Source organism: Heloderma suspectum, chromosome 1, assembly GCF_057233095.1.
Source record: "Heloderma suspectum isolate Gila_16-S chromosome 1, 16-S_ref, whole genome shotgun sequence".
In the NCBI taxonomy this organism is placed as follows: Eukaryota; Metazoa; Chordata; class Lepidosauria; order Squamata; family Helodermatidae; genus Heloderma; species Heloderma suspectum.
The window spans coordinates 102,503,555-102,522,837 of record NC_139458.1 but is presented as its reverse complement, the minus strand read 5'-3'; the positions used below and the strand labels follow the sequence as shown (position 1 = coordinate 102,522,837).

Below are 19,283 nucleotides of genomic sequence, written 5' to 3'. Positions count from 1 at the left end.
ATTGTGGCAACAGCCATTCTCATTAGATGTATAGTAGCAGGATCATGCAAAGCTACAGTAGCAGGACAGGGGATGGCTCATCGGAAAAGAACTGTAGCTACCGCAGAGCAATGCAAACCTATCTGCCTAAAAGACTATATGGCGGTAAGACATTTGAACGGTAGAAGAGATCTGCCTCGCTTGCTGACAATAAGAAACTGTAGACTTCTCCAACATTCCATCTCTGTGGACGTCACAACTTCAACATCAGTTCAGCCTTTCCCCCCTCTTCTTCATTCCCCTCCTCCGACCTAGTTTTTCTTTTGTAATGTCTTGCCTGATGAAGTGATCTGGAGATCTCAAAACCTCACACAGTATTTTGTGACCCTTTTAGGGATGGGGGAGAATTTCTCCCCGAAACTTCGGGGGGCCAAGTGCCAATGCATTCGGCCCCCCGAAATCAGCAGTGAAATTCTCCACCACCCTCCGCCCCCCCGCCCCGCCCCCTGGGATGGGACTTACCTTTCACGAATGTCCCTCCCGGCTGCGGGTCCCGGCGGCAGTTCAGCGGGTCTTCGTCAGGGGCGGGGGCGGCAGCCGGTCTTTCGACCGGATGCTGCTGCCGCCATTACTAGGAAAGTTAAAAAAACAACAACAACACCCCCGTGATAGGCTACGTAACAATTAACGAGGCCTATCATGGCTAGATTTGCAAAGTCAGCCGTGATAGGCTACGTTAATCGTCACGTAGCCTAATACGGGTGACTTTGAAAAAAAAAACGCATACGCAAATGGCGGCCCCCATAGGGAGCCGCCATTTGCGTTCCTCATTTGGTCCCAGTAGTCTACGTAAAGCTTTACATAGACTACGGCGAAAATAAGGGCAACGCAAATAGCGTTGCCCTTATTTTCGCCATAGTCTACGTAAATCTTTACGTAGACTACAGGGACTAAATAAGGAACGCAAATGGCGGCTCCCTATGGGGGCCGCCATTTGCATACGCCTTTTTTTTTTTTTTCAAAGTCACCCATGATAGGCTACGTGACGATTAACGTAGCCTATCACAGCTGACTTTGCAAATCTAGCCATGATAGGCTATGTTAATCATTACGTAGCCTATCACGGAGGTGGGTTTGTTTGTTTTTTTCGCAGCCGGGTAGACGGGACGCTTCTACCCAGCCTGACTTTCACTGGCAAGGGATGGGGCGCCTCCCACCCGGCCTGAATTTCGGCCCGGCGAGGCGGGAAGTCTCCCCCCCCTCGCATGAACTTCGGGGGGAGAAGCGAAGCGCCTCCCCCCCACCACGAAAAAAGCTGCGGGACAAGGTAAGTCCCTTTCGTACATCCCTAGGCCCTTTGAGCTGACCTAATAAAGTTATCATCCTAATAAACATTTTGGATTTTTTTCTCTTTCTTTTCTTCTCTTTCTTTTCCCCCAGTTTTTGGAATTTTTCATTAACTATGTAATCCCACAGAGATTCACACTTTATCACAGGTAGATATATATTCTGTTGCGGAAACAGAAATTAAGACTTGAAAAAAAAGCCCCTTCTTCCTTTCCCCTCAAAGGTATAAAAATAAAATTACCTATTTGCACAATAGGTGTATGCGTGTGTGTGGATTTCAAGCAACTTACTGCATACTTTGGTTCTGTTGAAAATCAACCAGCTTTTTAAGTAGCACAGTACCTTGCTTTCAAAAAGTGATATGCCTTCGCATCATATAACTGCTGATCTCAGAAACACCTAGCAGTCATGGGTTCAAAGCAGGATGAGGGCCGAACACAACATGCCAGCAGATTTGTGTGTTTAAACATTGATGTGAGCATGAGGAACATTAAATGTGAACATTTAAATGTGAACATGAGGAAAGATATCTATCTCTACTAGAAATGGCCCACTATATGGTGCTACAAAACCCTATACCATCACCCTGGATCAGTGGAGGCTGATGAGTCTGATTACGGAGGGGCTGTGAATCCATTCTGGGTTTTGGTCAGAACCAGCTAGAACTATGAAGGAGCTACGCAAGGTGCTGAACCCTATCTCCAAAACAGGTTCAGAACCTTGGATAGCTCCTTTGGGGTTCTGGCTGGTTTTGACTGAAACCCAGAATGGTTTCATGGCCCCAACAAAATTGGAGCCACCTGCCCCCACTGTCCTGGATCACACGCCACACCACGTCTGTTTTTGCACTGACATTTTCCAACATTTCTTCATTTCAGCTGCTTACTCTCCCAGATTTCTCGAAGAAGGCTCTTAAAATTCTTTTTGTGGTACCCAGATGTGGTTCAGGAGAACACAGATGTCTTGTAAGAATGATTCAGCTTTTTAAATTGAGAACGCTTAGGGATGTTGGAGAAATCCTCCACGGACCCCAATGAGGCTGGATTCTATTGAATCCGGGGCCCTGAAGTCCGTGGAGGATTGGATCTCCTACCTCCACCTCCCCGCAAAGTCCCTCACCGGCTAGATCCTGCCTGTCTCCGGCTCTGAAGCCCAATGAATACGGCCGCCATTGCTGTATCGCCAGCTGGACTGACAGACTGCGGATGCAAATGGCGTCCGCTATGCTATTTGTGTCCCTGCTCTTTGACGTGATAGGCTACATAAATCTTTACGTAGCCTATTGCGTGAAAAAACAGGGACACAAATGGCATATTTGTGTCCCTGTTTCTTCGCGCAATATGTAAAGATTTACATAGCCTATCATGTCAAAGAGCAGGGATGCAAATGGCGTCCACTATGCTGGATGCCATTTGTGTCCGCAGTACATCACTCCAGCCAGCAATACGGCAATGGTGGCAGTATCGCTGGGGCTTCAGAGCTGGCCGGCGGCTATGCAGAATCGCTGCAGAGTGCAGCCGGCCAGCCAGGATTCCGGGGGGAAGGGACGGATCGCCTCCTCCCGCAGCAGACACCACAAACCGGAACAGGGTGAGTATTTCGTACACCTAAATGCTAAAGACTATAGGGCTGTTTCCCTGTCTCCTCCCTCCCTTCTTTGACCTATAACCTGCACCTTTATAACCCATTTTTTTCCTGTCAAAAGTGAAAACTCTATCTGTTGGATGGGAGGCTAGCTATTGTAATACTTCTGTTCTTAAAAATATTTTGCACTGGTTGCAACGTTTGACATGAAAGCTGCTGAAAGGGAAGCTAATAGAAAAACTACAGTGCATACATGCTATCGCTAGCGCATGTGCATGTGCATATCACAGCTGTTTGTAGCCCATATGTGTGGAAACATGAAGCAAGTACCATGATATGAAGTCTTATTAGCATTGCAAAGCTTCTGAAGCACTGCTTGTTGTTGTTGTTGTTGTTGTTGTATTATATTGATTTATTTCATATGGGTTGGGTCTAAAGATAGAGAAGTAGAACTCTGCTTGCAAGTGGGAATCCTGCTCCCCAAACTCTTCCTCAGGGTGAAGTATAACCTCTTGAAATTCTCCACCCGAGTTATACGGATGCTGGAGAAATGTGCGACAGACTAAAATAAGCTCAGATTTCTAAGAATCTGACCTGCAGAATCTGCTGCGGAGCGATCCCCCTCAGGCCACACGGAGTCTGTGGACTTTCGGATGATGTTTTTACTTTCCCGAAATTTACACACAAAAATTTGTAGGAAAATATGTAAGTTTATGCTGAGGAAATTTTGAATGGAATGGGAGACAATATGCGAAATGTTACATACCGAGGTAAATTATGTAAATACTTACGTAAATACTTACGTAATTATTTACATATTTTTCCACAAGATTAAAAAAAACCAATTTGCATCCATCTGTGGGTGGACAATGGAAGAAAAGGCACCTGACAATCTGTGAAGCTTTTACACAGTCTGTACATCCCTAGGTATGGGCAGAGTAATTGTGGGTGGGGGCACACAAACAAACAATTTCATTGGATTCCTTGAGCGGGGGATTTCCCAACAGTTTCTGAGAGGTGGGGCTCACCATTAGCAGTGGTTGTAGCACAGTCTCTTTTTCTTTTTTCTACATGCTTTTGTGTTTTGTGCTGCCACCATTTTGGTGGTGGGTTTTGAGCTTATCATTACAGGGTGGTCAAGGGTGCTCTTTGTGTTATTTCTTTCTATTATATCTCTCCCCATCACCCCTTGAGGGAGGAGTTACTTCATGACATCTACCCCTGGGCTTCATTTGAAGTGTAGGAAGCCAGGGAGGCTGCCTACTAGAAGACTGCACAATGAAAATCAGAACATTCATACACACTCCACAACCACCTAAATAAGTAAGGTAAGTACAAGAACCAGAAACCCAACCAATGAAAATTCTTCTGAAATTTTCTTCTTACTTGATCCCCCCCCCCCAGCAATCCCTTTTCTATCAAATTGAATGAGAATGGTCATAGAAAACGCTGATGACATTTATGGGAAGGGACCTTCTAGAATGGTGTATGAGGCTTCACATGAGGGCATAAGGGGCTGTGCTGGGACAGGGAAATCTGGAGGATTTGGTGGAGCTGCCTGGCACAAGTGGAAATGCCTTCTGCTCAGGCAAGGCATCTCTGGATCCATGCCTCTATTTTTTATACTTCTCCTTAAACTCAATCTAAAAATCTTAAGAACCTTATAAGTAACTCTACAAATGAATTCAAACCCTTTTTCCCTTGGATACAACTTGGGACCATATTTTCTTTCTCTCTGAACACATATGAAATTACTGGAAGTAAGAAGACAATTTGGTGCACAGTGTGATCCCAACACCTCAGCAGTATATTTTTCACTCCTGAAATAAAATTTGTGGCAGGCTTCATTGAGAAGCCATTTGCCCATTGGACTGGCTGGAGTCAGATCAGTACAAAATTCTACTCACCTCTTCTGCATGAATGCCACAAAGTTTGCTTCCCGACAGGAGCTTGTTTTTCAGGCTTTTGTTCTAAGGGAGGGGAAGAAACATGTTTTTTTATTATTAACATATACTAAAATATTAAGAAATCATCTAAATATTTTAGCATGGTATACTAAAATATGATCATCAAGAAGTCAGTGAGGACAAAAATACATTCAAAATGAAAATAAATATGTAATGGTAATTCTGGGTGCCTATGGACTTCATATTTAAATTGTCATTTATGAGGACAGAAAAACAGACTCTTACCTTTCCAAAACAGACTGTGAATTAAAGAAGAAAGTATTTATTTGGACTAGCTATGTTATGGGATAAAAACGGTGAAATGTAGTGGAAATACACTCCAACACACACACACACACACACACACACACACACACACGTACATTACTTAAATGAAGCAATGCTAGCTTTCACCATCTATGAATTCTGTCCAGGGTTTTAGTTGTGAGATACAAATGCCAGGATTTCTGAACTTTATTCATAAAGAAATTAACTAAAGCATTTGTGGCACTCAGAGAAAATATGCTGACTTATTCTTCCTCCTGATTTTACTCCCATCAATCAATGGCCTCATTTTACTTCATAGAATCATACAATCACAGAATAGTAGGGATGTATGAATCCCTTACCTTGCCATCCATGGGGGGGTCTGCTGGGGGTGGAGAGGCAATCCCCCTGGAATCCTCGCCGACTGGCTCCGCTCCGCATTGACTCTGCGGAGCCGCTGGCCAGCCCTGAAGCCCCAGCAATACAGCCACCATTGCCGTATCGCTGGCTGGACTGACATACTGTGAACGCAAATGGTGTCCAGCATAGCATATGCCATTTGCGTCCCTGTTTTTTCATGCAATAGGCTACGTAAAGATTTACATAGCCTATCATGTCAAAGAGCAGGGAGTCCTAGGGATGTACGAAAGTCACTTACCTTTAACGAAATTTGATTCACTGTGGGGGGGAGGCGCTCCATCCCTCCCCCTGAAATTCTGGCTGGGGGGAAGGCGCTCCGTCCCTCCCCCCCGAAATTCTGGCCATCCCTCCACACCCGAATCCTGGCCGGCTGGGCCCGCAAATGGCGGCGGCCATAGCCGCCGCCGTTTGCATCCCTGCAGTCAGCCATGATAGGCTACATAAATGTTTACGTAGCCTATCACAGCTGATTTAAAAAACAACAACAACGCACGTACACAAATGGCAGCGCCCATGGGCACCGCCATTTGCATTCCCTATTTTGGAACGTCTAGTCTACGTAAACATTTACGTAGACTACAGCGAAAATAAGGGGAACACAAATAGCGTAGACGCTACGCTATTTGCGTTCCCCTTATTTTTGCCATAGTTTACGTAAATGTTTACGTAGACTAGACGTGCCAAAATAAGGAATGCAAATGGCGGCACCCATGGGCGCCACCATTTGCATACGCCCATTGTTGTTGTTGTTTTTTAATCAGCCGTGATAGGCTACGTAAACGTTTACGTAGCCTATCATGGTATTTTTTTAAAATCTAGCCGTGATAGGCTACGTAAAACTTTACGTAGCCTATCACGTTTTTGTTTGTTTGTTTGTTTTTTACTGGAAATGGCGGCGGCGGCAGCTGGTCGGAAGACCGGCCGCTGCCGCTGCCAAACGGCCGCCAAACCGCCGCCGGAGCCGCCACTGGCAGGAGGATTTGCCCAAGGTAAGTCCCGTCCCGGGGGGGGGGCGGGGGGGCAGACCGTTTCACCACCAGTTTCGAGGGGCTGAATGCGCTGGCATTCGGTCTCCCTGAGATTCATGGCAAAATTCTCTGACATCCCTAGCAGGGACAGAAATGGCATAGTGGACAACATTTACGCCTGCAGTCTGTCAGTCCAGCCAGCAATATGGCAATGGCAGCCGTATTGCTGGGGCTTCAGAGCCGGCAGCAGGCAGGATCCGGCCAGCAAGCGACTTGGCGGGGAGATGGAGGTAGGAGATCCGATCCTCCATGGACTTCAGGGGTGGTGGTGGATCGATTCAATAGAATCCAGCCTCATTGGGGTCCGTGGAGGATTTCTACGACATCCCTACAATAGTAGGATTGGAAGGGGCCTACAAGACCATCGAGTCCAACCTCCTGCTCAATGCAGGAATCCAAGTCAGAGCATCCCTGAGAGATGGCTGTCCAGCCTAGAATGCCTCCAATGTGGGAGAGCCCACTACTTCCCTGGGTAATTGGTTCCATTATCATATTGCTCTGACAGTCAGGAAGTTTTTCCTGTTGTTCAGCCAGAATCTGGTTTCCTGTAACTTGGGCCCATTATTCCCTGTCCTACAATAATACTTTTCACTTTCAGAAATGGAAAATAGCTTCAGCCATGCTATAAAGGACTTTCGAGTGACTGAAAACACTTTTTAATCTAACATTTTGCTAAATTCCTTTTAATCATTCACATGAGACTCATTTTTCATATGCTGGGCTGTGTGGTTACTACTTCTTCTTTATCATATAACAATACCGGTTGAACTTGAACCCTGTCATGAACTCAAAGCACAACTAGCTCTTCCCCACAATAAGAACTCATGTGCTGGCCACACCTCCTAACAGCAGTGAATTCCATGGCAATGTGAAGGGGCCTGATGCATGTGGGAGTGACTATTCCACATGAAGAGGGATCATGTGCCAATCAGGATGCTCTGTGGAGGAGCCTAACATGTGTATATCCTTATGCACATATAGGGTGGAATCCAATGAAGCTTTTCTGCTGAAGGAACTACTTCCCTCCATGGAACTGGGAGGGAATAATTCCCCCCTCCCCCTGGCAGCCCCCTGCACACCCTCAAAATGTGACCCAGATGGCTGGGTGACCCTCCAGAGCAGAGATGCTCAAGTGGTGAGGGGTGTAGTGGGTGAGTGGGAGAAAGTCCAGCCAGATGAGCAGACATCTGCTCATGTGGTATTAGCTTCTGCCTGTAGTTCCTTCACACTGCCTTTGAAACTGCAGTGTGAAGGCGTGCTAGGAAGAGCACATCTTGCATGTGTGTGAGAGGGAGAACGCCTGCAATGTGTTTTCAGTATATGAGGGGATCTGCATGAAGCCACCTGATGTCTTCACACATGAATGGCATTAGCTCACAAGGAGAAATAAAATGTACATGGGGGATAATCATGTCAAATAGCCATCCCACATAGTCGCCGCAGTTGGTTTATTTTTATTTATTAGGTTTATTAGCTGCCCATCTGGCCTGCTACCTGGCCACTCTAGGGGGCGTACAATACAAATAACAACATGAAATACAACAAATTTACATAATCAACTGAACAAAACAACATTGCTCTAAAAAAACCCACCCCACCTAACCCACCCCAAATGCTTGCCTGAACAGCCAGGTTTTCAAAGCCTGATGGAAACTTATCAAAGAGGGGGCATGGCAGAGGTCACTAGAGAGGTAATTCCACAGAGTGGGGGACACCACAGAAAAGGCCTTCTCCCTAGTCCTCACCAGCCTATTTGTCCTGGCTGATGGGACAGAAAGAAGGCTTTCTGAAGCCGATCTCATTGAGTGGCATTCCTGGTGTTGTTGGAAGCGCTCCTTACGATAGACTAGGCTGGAACCATATAGGGTTTTAAAGTTCAATGCCAACACCTTGAATTGGGCCCAGACAACAACTGGTTACCAGTGCAACTCCTTCAGCACTGGAGTGATGTGGTCTTGCCGACAGCTGCCTTTAATCAGTTCACATATGACTGGAAATGCACCACAAGATTGCTGCAAATACCACTCAAGCAATATATGAACTGCCCTGCCATCACGCAGTCAATAGCCCATTTCATTTACCTTCACAGATGCTTCACATTCTAAAAGCTACACAGATCGAATCTATTTTGATTCCATTCATCTTCATGCTAAGAATACTGTGAGCCAAACAATATAACGATATTCTCTTATATCCAGGTAAGCAACAGGCCACATGTTTTAGTTCATTACTATTGAATGAAAATATACATGGAAAATTTCCCAGATACTTTCAGTGAAGGCTGTACTGAGTCCTTTACTCTTACCCCAGCCACATTTTCCATCCTCGTTATTACACAGCAACCCATTAGTATCTATATTTCATTGCATATGGGATATTAAGAAGCCTCATGAAAAAGTTAAAGTAGTTTCTAATGGATCTTATGTTTTTTTAAACACCATGCTACTCCAATAGAGGAAAGCTTGCATAATTAATACAACATTTTATAATATATATTAACGACATTGACAAGAAGTGCAGATGTTGCGGATACACAATTATCCATTAGAGCAAAGCGAGAGGCAGTCTGCAAAAGTGCTTTTAGGCAATCTCCCATTTCTATCTTTAAGGGATCAAGTGAATAATAACAACAACAACAACAACAACAACAACAACAACAACTCAGACAGTCAGTCAGTCAGTCAGTCAAATAAAGATCAAGAACCATTGTCTAGCCCTGGAAGCCCTTCTTCTCTTCCAGAAAATGCCACTGGAAGGAGTGGCCTTGAGCAGAGAAGCAGAATCGAGACTCCCGCCAAGTTGGTTTTCCCTCCAAAGGGTGCCAATAACACTTGTTTGTGAAGATATAAATGTTTGCTTGTTTGGGCAAAGCAGCCATGGGAGGGAATTTGAAGTAGCACACAGGAGAAGGGTTAAGCACTCTGTAACATATGATTACACTAGTAAGCTGGAACAGTAACACGATCAATGTCTTAGTTCTATCTTCATGAGGGATGTGCAAATCAGCAAAACCTGAGCTTGCCAAAATTCTCTGAATTCCATCTTGAAGCTCGTTCCAATTCAAGTCTGTATCAAATTACATTTTTCTTTTTGCATGAAAGTCCATGTGTAATTTTATGTGAATTTCTCCAAATGTACACATTTTCTCCCATTGACTAAAGCATTTTTGTTTGTATTTTTCAAAAGTACACAGATTTTTCAAATGTACACACACTGTTGCATGCGTTTTGGGGGGTCCATGAATCACACTACAAGCTTGGAAATGTATGGACTTCAACCACAGATAGTGTCTGAATCCATGTTTAGTCTGGATGGTGCAAACTGGGTGAATCCTGAAAAAAAAAAAAACACTAATGAAACTAATTTCTTATACATCCCTAATCTTCATACAGCCCACAGTATGGTACCCATCTTTGCACCATACCAAAAGCACAGAACTGGAGCACACTGGCAACAGCATAAATATATCTTGCACACCCCTTCCCTACTGTCCCTCTTATTAAAGATGTTTTTTTCCTGAAGAAAATGGCAATCAGAACTGAGTACACACTTCTGTGTAACATGTACTGAGCCCCATGACTTAGATTACCTGGAGAAAATACCATGGACAATCCAAAACTTGTTAGTTAGGAAGTTTTTGTATTGGATAAGGAACAAAGCTGGGCCATCATATCCTATGGGAGGAGGAGGCTAGGAGTCCTCAAGAGCCTCTCACAGTAGGAATGCTCTCTTAAAACAGGGAGGTGGGGTAGTTGGGGATTCAGCTCTCTAATCTAATAGTGTAGGTTTGCTGTATGTGTTTCTGCTGCTTAGTACAGCCTAAAGAAAGGCCTAATATTATGAATCAGGCAGGGAGGGCCTCATAACAAGTCAAAGGAACTCCAATTATCTGAAGCTTTTAAGTCACAAGAAATCAAATGATAGACTCTTACGAGTCCCCTGGACTGCAAGGAGGTCCAATCAGTCCATTCTAAAGGAAATCAACCCTGACTGCTCATTGGAAGCTGAAGCTCAAATATTTTGGCCACCTAATGCGAAGAGAAAAGTCTCTGGAAAAGACCCTGATGCTGGGAAAGACTGAAGGCAAAAGGAGAAGGGGACGGCAGAGGATGAGATGGCTAGAGAGCATCACCGATGCAATGAATATGAACTTGAGCATGCTCCGGGAGAGAGCGCAGGACAGGAAGGCCTGGCGTGCTATGGTCCATGGGGTCACAAAGAGTTGGACACGACTGAATGACTGAACAACAACAAAGGGAAATGGAGGGGTATGTATGAAAGTAATTCTACTATAGGTGGCTGACAAGTCATAGTTCTAAGCAGAACAAAATAGAAGAAATGATCTCCAGGAGCTCAAGGATATATGTGATGGAGGGGGAAACGGTGAAACATCTTTCATTGGGGCCCAAACTAATAAAGGCTGGCTCTAGGATGCCACCTCTGCCCCAACACATCATGAAAACATAAGGTTGGCCTCCCTTTATATAAACAAAGTAGATACAGAGGCATAATAGGCCATATTATAAGAACATAAGAAGAACCCTGCTAGATCAGACCAAGGTCTATTTAGTCCAGCATTCTGTTCAGCAACTGGTGAAGCAGATTGTCAATAAAACCAACCACTAAGAAGAACCTGGGCAATAAGAATAATTAATATTAATAAACAATAGCTGTTTTCTTTTTCTTTGAATACTACACGTAAAACTTCCGTGCCAGTCAGACCATCCAGTAGAGTGTACAAAACAGAGTGTGGAGATCCTTCTTGCATGCTCAGTGGGAAAGGGATGGTTTAGCTTTCCTTCTGAATGTCTTTCAGTTGATATTTTCTTCCTGTTGTCCTTTAGGCAGATTGTCTGATGATCTGCCTAATCTAGTTGGGTTTCAGAGAATCTTTTCAGAATGTAATTAAACCTTGATGTAAAAACCTTCCCTTTCTGCCACATAGGAATTCTCATATCAGTCGCACCTTCAGGTTCCCCCCCCCGCCCCCCAAAAGGAAAGAAAATGGCAAAAAGAACCCGTTTGAAATATAGAATACAATAACGTTTTGAAATAATAACATACAAAATAAAAAATAAAGCCACTCACAAGATATCCTGAGGTGCTGCCAACATGTCATGGATGTACAACACAGGGGTGTAGGAAATTGAAATATTATGGGATGAAAGGAACGACAGCTCTATATCTGTAGATTGCACATTTTACTTGAGCAGCACTAACATGTCTGTTCTGCACAATAGTTAACATAAATTATTCTTTTAGGAGGATGCCTGAAAGCAATTAAGAACCTTTTAAAATAGTTCCAATCTTGTACTGATCTTTTACCTTCATAGAAATGTTTCCATGTAGAACTCTCCCTCTGCCCCTCCCCCCAAATTGCCTTAGGGCGCAATCCTATGTGAATTTAGTCAGAAAAAAAGTCTTATGACTCACAGCATGCCAGTATGGTTAGGGATAGGGATGGTGGTGGTATCTGGTTGGGGGCTTGAGCTTGGTGGAGTACTACCAGCTCAGTCTCCCTGATGCCATCTCATGGACCCCCAAGCCTGCCCAATGCAGCGTAGGCTGCGTTGGACAAATTCACAATTATTTTGCCACCCACCAACCCTTCACACTCTTCTTGCAAGGAGAGATGAGGGGTTGGTGGGTGGGGGCTCCTGCTGCTGCCACCTGCCAACCCCTTGTGCTCTCCTTCCTTGCAAGATGAGCACGAGGGTTGACAGGTGGAGGGGGCAGGAGCCCCCCACTGCTTGCCAACCCCTCATTCTCACCTAGCAAGGAGAGAATGAGGGGTTGGAGGGTGGCAACGGGAACTTCAATTGCTGCCATTTTGCTCAAAATGGTGGCTGCTAGGCTTGTTTCTCAAATCCCCCATTTTGTGCAAGTGACAGCCATAAACAGGGGCATTTATGCTAAATTAAAGATGTGAATCATGTAATTATACCATTTATGCCTGTAATTTTCTGTAAACAGCCCTATTTATGGCTGCCATTTACCCAAAATGGGGGATTCTTCAAAAAAGCCTACCCACTATTTTGCCCCAGATGGTAGCTGCCAGAGTAGTGGGATGCCTCACACAGCTCACTGGGCACCTGCGGACCATCTCGTGGCTTGCCACGCATGGCAAACTGTGTTGGGCAGCCAGCGGGAGTAGGGGAAACAAGACACGGGGTGAGTGGTGGCGAGTTTGCCCATCCCTAGTTAAGGATGATGGGAGTTGTATTCCAAAACATCTGGAGGGCACCAGGTTGGGGGAGGCTATTACACACATTATAATGCTTTCCCTTAAAATTTCCTCAAATTTTCACAGATTGCAGGAGGAATCCTAAACATTTCTTGAATTTCATCAGCTCTAGGGATGTACAAAAGTCACTTACCTTTCGCGGATTATGTTGATGGTGGGGGGGGAGGTGTTCCATCCCTCCCACTGGAATCCTCGATGGGGGGGAGGTGCTCCATTCCTCCCCCCCCGGAATCCTCCGTGGCCGGCTGTGCTCCGCGGCAGCTCTGCGGAGCAGCTGGCCAGGCCCAGCCAGGCCAGAGCCATCCGTAGCCAGATTTCTGGCCGCAGAGGGCTCTGGGGAGGGGAACCGCGCATACGCAAATGGCGGCGGCTATGGCCGCCGCCATTTGTGTTCCTTATTGTTGCCATCTTAATCTACATAAATATTTACATAGACTAAGATGGCCCAAAATAAGGAATGCAAATGGCGGCGGCTGTAGCCACCACCATTTGTGTACGCCTTTTTTTTTTTTTTACCCAGTCATTTTAGGCTACGTAAAAACTTACGTAGCCTATCACGTCTTAGTAAAAAAACCCCACGGGTATGCAAATGGCGGCGGCCATAGCCGCCGCCTTTTGCGTATGCCTTTTTTTTTTACCCAGACATTTTAGGCTACGTAAAAACTTATGTAGCCTATCACGTCTCCGTAAACAAATAGACAAACAAACAAACCTGCAAATGGCGGTGGCGGCAGCTGGTCGGAAGACCAGCTGCTGCAGCTGCAGCTGCCGTCGCCGAAGCCACTGCTGGAGCCACCGCCGCCCGGAAGATCTGCCCCAGGTAAGTCTCGTACCGGGGGGGATCCGCGGGGGGGTGGCAGGCCGTTCCGCCACAGAGTTCGGGGGATCCGTGGCGGAATTGTCTGCCATCCCTAATCAGCTCTAATATTAAACCATTTTGAAAAGAAAAAGATTCACATCATTAGACCTGAGGAAGTTGTGGTGATTTCAGGGGAAGTAACTGTATGATCTGACTTCACATATTGCAGCTATGTGGAGTCTAATCATGGGGAAGTGATTTTTTGACAGGTGCCATTGCATTGGTGACATGATTTTTCTCTCAGCCCAGGCCTTGGATTAAAACAAAAAACAGCTCCCACATTTTTCTGTCCCCACCCCAACTGGTTTTCCCTCTTTCTCTTCAAATGGGAAAACAACCTATGTGCAAGAAGCATCAGGAAAGTTCCTTCTCTGAACCACAAAACAAAGGCACAATCCCCAAATCAGAAGGCTACTTTTTGTGCTCACTGGAATCTCATACACACTTTATTATTCTATTTTACATATTCTGCAAAAAATTACGTTTTTCTGGACCAGTCAAGAAAATGGGCAAAAGAAACATGCTGTATGCTGAATTCAGAAAATCTACATCAAAACATATTTTTAAAAATAAAACTATGTAAACTTTTTCAACAAGGGATGTCAGAGAATTCCGCCACGGATCCCAGGGAGGCCGAATTCCAGTGAATTCGGCACCCCAGAATCCATGGTGGAATGGAGCACCCCACCCCACCACCCCACGAAAGCCCTGCGAAACAGACCCTGTCTGGCTGCGGCTCTGGAGGCGGCTCCGGCGGCAGCTCTGGCAGCAGTGGCGGCTCCGGCCACTGCTGGGCTGCAGCCGCAAATGGCGGCCGCTACACCGGCCACCATTTGCATCCCTTTGAATCCGTGGCACCATTTGCGTCCCCGCTCTTGCCGTGATAGGCTACGTAAATATTTATGTAGCCTATCATGGCTCAGCGAAGGAACGCAAATGGCGGCCGCTACACCGGCCGCCATTTGTGTCTGCAGACCTGCTGCAGCCGGATGTCCGGCTGTGGATGCACCTGGCTGGCAGCTCCGCGGAGTCGCCATGGAGCAGAGCCAGCCAGGGAGCAGAGCCGGCCGGGGAGGATTCCAGGGGGAGGGACGGAGCGCCTCCCCCCACCGTGGATGCTACTTACGAAACAGGTAAGTGGTTTCATACATCCCAGCTGTAAATGATATGGAAATCTGAACCTCTTGCATTTGGTTCTTTTCATTAAACACACTGCAGTAGTAATGCAAATTTATTACTAACTAGTAATAGCATTCTCTAAAATTATGCATGGGAAACATGTTGCCAATTGAAACAGAATATTAATCGAATACAGCACATCTAGCTAGATTTAAGTCCACATCCTAATGGAAATTCTGAAAGTTTGATTTGTAAATTATACACTTGTCGTTCTCATTCAAATAAATGTGCTTACAAAGACCAATGCAAAAGTAATTCTCATGCATCGTTTAGATTTGAATTCCCTTGTGTGTCATTTGCACAATTCCTGGATAATGACAACATACAGCATCTTGTTTCACACACATTTTAACTTGTTCCCGTCTATTACCCAGTGAAAGTGGCTCCTTCTGTAATGATAAATCACTTCAAGCTGCTTGATGCAGGTGTTTTTGTGGTACTGTGAGGCAATGAAGAGTAACAACAAAATGATTATTGCTGAAAGAACTCAGAATTCACACTTCAAGTACATCTCCTTGTTTTTGTTTTGTGAAGCACCTGCATAAACCCGGCCACCAGCACAAATTGCAAAAGCTTAAGGGCTATCCTGCCATGTGCTAATTGACCTTGTCCTCAATGACGGTCCCAAGCAAGACTTGGGATTTCACTTACAATAGGGATGGCGTGGGCATTTGGTTGGGGCTCGAGGACCAACAATAATTCACCAGCTTGTCCCCCCAGATGCTCGTCTGTGGATCCCAGTGCTTGCCCGACTCAGCACGTGCTGAGTTGGGTGAGCGCGTGGGTGACCGCTCTCTCAGTGAGCCACCTGTCGCCATCACTGCCACTGCTGCTGTGGTAGCAGGAACATGAGGGAGAGAATGGAGCTCCTCTCCTCCTTCCACCCCCGCTACAGTGGCAGCAGCAGTGGGGACAGGCCAGTCATTTTACATAAGTGTAAGAGACTTACATAAAATGACCAGCCTGTCACTGCCACCACCACTGCCACAGTAGCAGGGACGAGAGGGGAAGAAGGAAGCACCTCTCACCTCCTCCCACCCCTGCTACAGCAGCAACGGCGGCAGTGGGGACACCAATGCGAGCCACCATCTTGCATAAAAATGCCAGCTTGCATCAAGGAGTGAGAGCTGTGGGGCGGTCCCAGACTGCTCACCGAGCCCTCCAGGGAACGCATAGCCCAGCTCGCAGGAGCAGGCAGCAGCAGTGATTTGGCAAGCGAGTCCATCCATCCCTAACTTTCACAGGTGTATTCCACACTGTTACCGAGCATAGTCCCTGTGGCTCTTATGTTAAAGGCCAGCAGGTGTAGGCCTTTGCTAGGCTACTTTACTCCACCTGAGTCTTATGCTCTGGTAAGGACATTTTTAGTTATGGGCTATAGGGATGAGGGAGAAATTTGTTCAGTTCACATTTTTCAACTTTATTTATTTATTTATTTATTTATTTATTTATTGCATTTATATCCTGCCTTTTTTTCCTCTTGCAAGGAACCCAAGGGGGCTTACATTATCCTCTTCCTCCTCTCCATTTTATCCTCACAACAACAACCCTGTGAAGTAGGTTGGGCTGAGAGAGTCCATGACTGGCCCAAAGTCATCCAGTGAGCTTCCATGGCCGAGTGGGGACTAGAACCCAGATCTCCCAGCTCCCGGTCCAACACTCTCAGCACTACACCACACTGGCTCCCACATTTTAATGGGAATTTACCTAGCATCACATGTTCAGACCAATACATGAACTGAACCTCAGTTACCATTCCAAATTCCGGCTTCTCTGAATTTTGCAATGGAGTTCTCCAATCAAAAAGTGCATACAAAAATGTTTACTTCAGTAAAAATAACGTGTAAAAATATATTATATTAGGAAAATTGCTTGCCTCAAATGTGTATATTAGGCAAAATTGTGTACAAAAATGCATGAGAGCCAGTCTGGTGTAGTGATTAGAGTGCTGGACTAGGACTAGGGAAATCTAGTTCTGGTCCCCACTCTGCCATGAAGCTCACTGGGTGTGGAGGTCAAGGGCATCAGAGAGCACTCTAAAAGATAACCTGAACAATTATAAATTAATCTGAAGAAAAGCTTGAGCAGAATAATGAAAGCTGGCTGCATTTTCATAGTGAAAAGAAAGAAATAAATCTGCAAGCTCGGAAGGACATGGTCAGCCTAAGGCAAGAACATCTCACTCTTTATCAAATTAAGAATGAGCTAGACAATTACTTCTACCCACTGTTAAAGGAGGAGGTGCTATGTTCAGTAGTAACTGCTGTGCTAATGCATTGCTCATTTTGCTATGATACCTCGGAGGATGATGGGGGGGGGGGAGGCATGTCCAGTCCTTTACCATTCACAAATGTTTGCAACTGTGCACTGTGTGACAACCCACTACATGCCCACACTGTAGGCAGCTGCAATTAAATAACCAAAAAGTTCTGCACTGCAGGAGTCATGTTTTGAATCTACAAACATGGATAGCTCCCTTTTCAAACATACCTGCTTTGTCTCCATTTCTTCACTTCCAGTTGAGTGTACAAGCACCAAACTGAAGGAGTGGGAAGGGTCCATGTGGAAACAGCCTTAGCTTAATGTTCAACCAAAATGGAAGGCATACTAGCATCACTAGAAAAACAGGATGCTGTCTTATATCAGATCAGACTTTGGGTAGTATCCGATGTTAGTCCTTCGTAGAGTAGACTAACTTAAGTCTTATTCACTTCAATGGGTCTACTCAACATAGGACTAACATTGGATACTACCCTTTGTCTCCTTATCCTAGTATTGCACAGGTGGGCAACTTTTGGCCCTCCAGATGTGCTTGCCTACAACTCCCATCAGCCCTAGCTAGCGTAGCCAGGTGAAAGTTGGTGGGAGTTGTAGGCCAACACATCTGGAGGGCCACAAGCTGCCACTCCTGCATAATTGGCTGTTCTGCTGACAGGTAGCAGCTCTCCATGGTCTCTCTCATACAAGGGTCTTCTCGATTGCCAGCTTCCCGGTTCTTTCAACTGGAGATGCCAGTGATTGAATGTGAGACGTTCTGCATGCAAAGCTCTACCCCTGAGCTGTGGTATCTCCAAGGTCCTGAGCTGACATACACTTTGAAAAAAGTCTCATGGATGAACAGTGTCGATTGAAAGCTGAATTTTTTAACAACTTTTTTTTATTATAAAATGTCAACAGAAGAAAGGAAAAAAATGTGGCAACACAGATTTGAATATATCAGTTTCAATGCAATATATGTTATATGTATGTATGTATGTACGTATACACATATACGTGTGTGTGTGTGTGTGTGTGAAAATACAGGCTTCTAAAAACTAGACATAAACTTCAACAAAAGCAGACCAAATATCCAAATAAGTATCCATTTGAAGGTGGCATCTATATGCCAGTCGTTCAAATGCGAGGCCTTCAATCCACTGCATTATGGGAGGTGACCATTTATCCTGCCAGTGTTGGGATATCAGTCTTTGAGCTGTCAGAAGGGCACAGGAAATCCATTTGCGCTGACCATGTGTTAACTTCCAGGAAGCAGGCAGTTAATTAAAAACTGACTTTGCCTGAACACTTGTACTCCAAAGAACATTCTGGAGAGGGAACCTCCCTCCTTGCCCATCCCTACGGCATGGTTGCACCAGTGATCAGAGCAGAAGCTTGGTGACAGACAGCATGTTGAATAATGATTCAACATAATAATTTTCCTTATTAAAGCGATACTCAACAAACTTCACCAGATGACAAATTAAATTTGTCAAGGGCGCTCATAGGAACCTGCTGTGAGGAGCAAAGGAACACTGTTGTTGATTGCTGAAGTGCAATTTAGTATTACTGAGCTCTGACCACATTGCACTGACAGGCATTGTTTTGCATCTTGATTAATATTGATGCTATTCCCCCTTCTGCAGCATTTGAAGTACAGCTAACCGGTACACAGGTTGGGAAAATAGTACTGTGCAAATAGTAATCAGACTGTACTTACGGCAAGCAGATAACAACAACAGCAGTAGAGTTTATTGTCCTGCTTATTTTTTTTTACTACCACTTCTTTTAGCATTCCAGCTATCACTATAATCACTTTATAATTCCAATTCAGCCTATCCTCAAGACACAAGAATTGCAAATGCTTGAGTCTTGAATACTTGTGAATACTTGAGTCTTGAGGGAGGATCAGAGGGTGGCAACAAGGGAGAGGGCCTTCTTGGTGGTGGTCCCCCATTTATGGAATGATCTCCTTGACAAGGACCACCTGGCACCAACATTGTCATCTTTTCAGCACCAGGTTAAAACTGCTGTCTTCACTCAGGCATTTGGGATCATATAATGAGTCTCTTTGATTGTCTCTGGCTGATAGTTTTAAATTGTTTTAGATATATGCTGTTGCTGTGTGCGCTATTTGTTCTGTCATTACGTAGACATAGCAGAACAGGAATATA

General features: G+C 45.1%; 1 protein-coding gene across 1 annotated transcript in view; it reads right to left on the bottom strand.

The window, feature by feature from the left end:
* Nucleotides 1–19,283, bottom strand: part of LUZP2 (leucine zipper protein 2) — a 610,103-nt gene that overhangs the window by 173,414 nt on the left and 417,406 nt on the right. Inside the window, exon 6 of the mRNA XM_084828127.1 lies at nucleotides 4,818–4,880. Within this exon, the coding sequence (XP_084684253.1) occupies nucleotides 4,818–4,880 (63 nt within the window). The remainder of the gene's footprint in view (nucleotides 1–4,817; nucleotides 4,881–19,283) is intronic.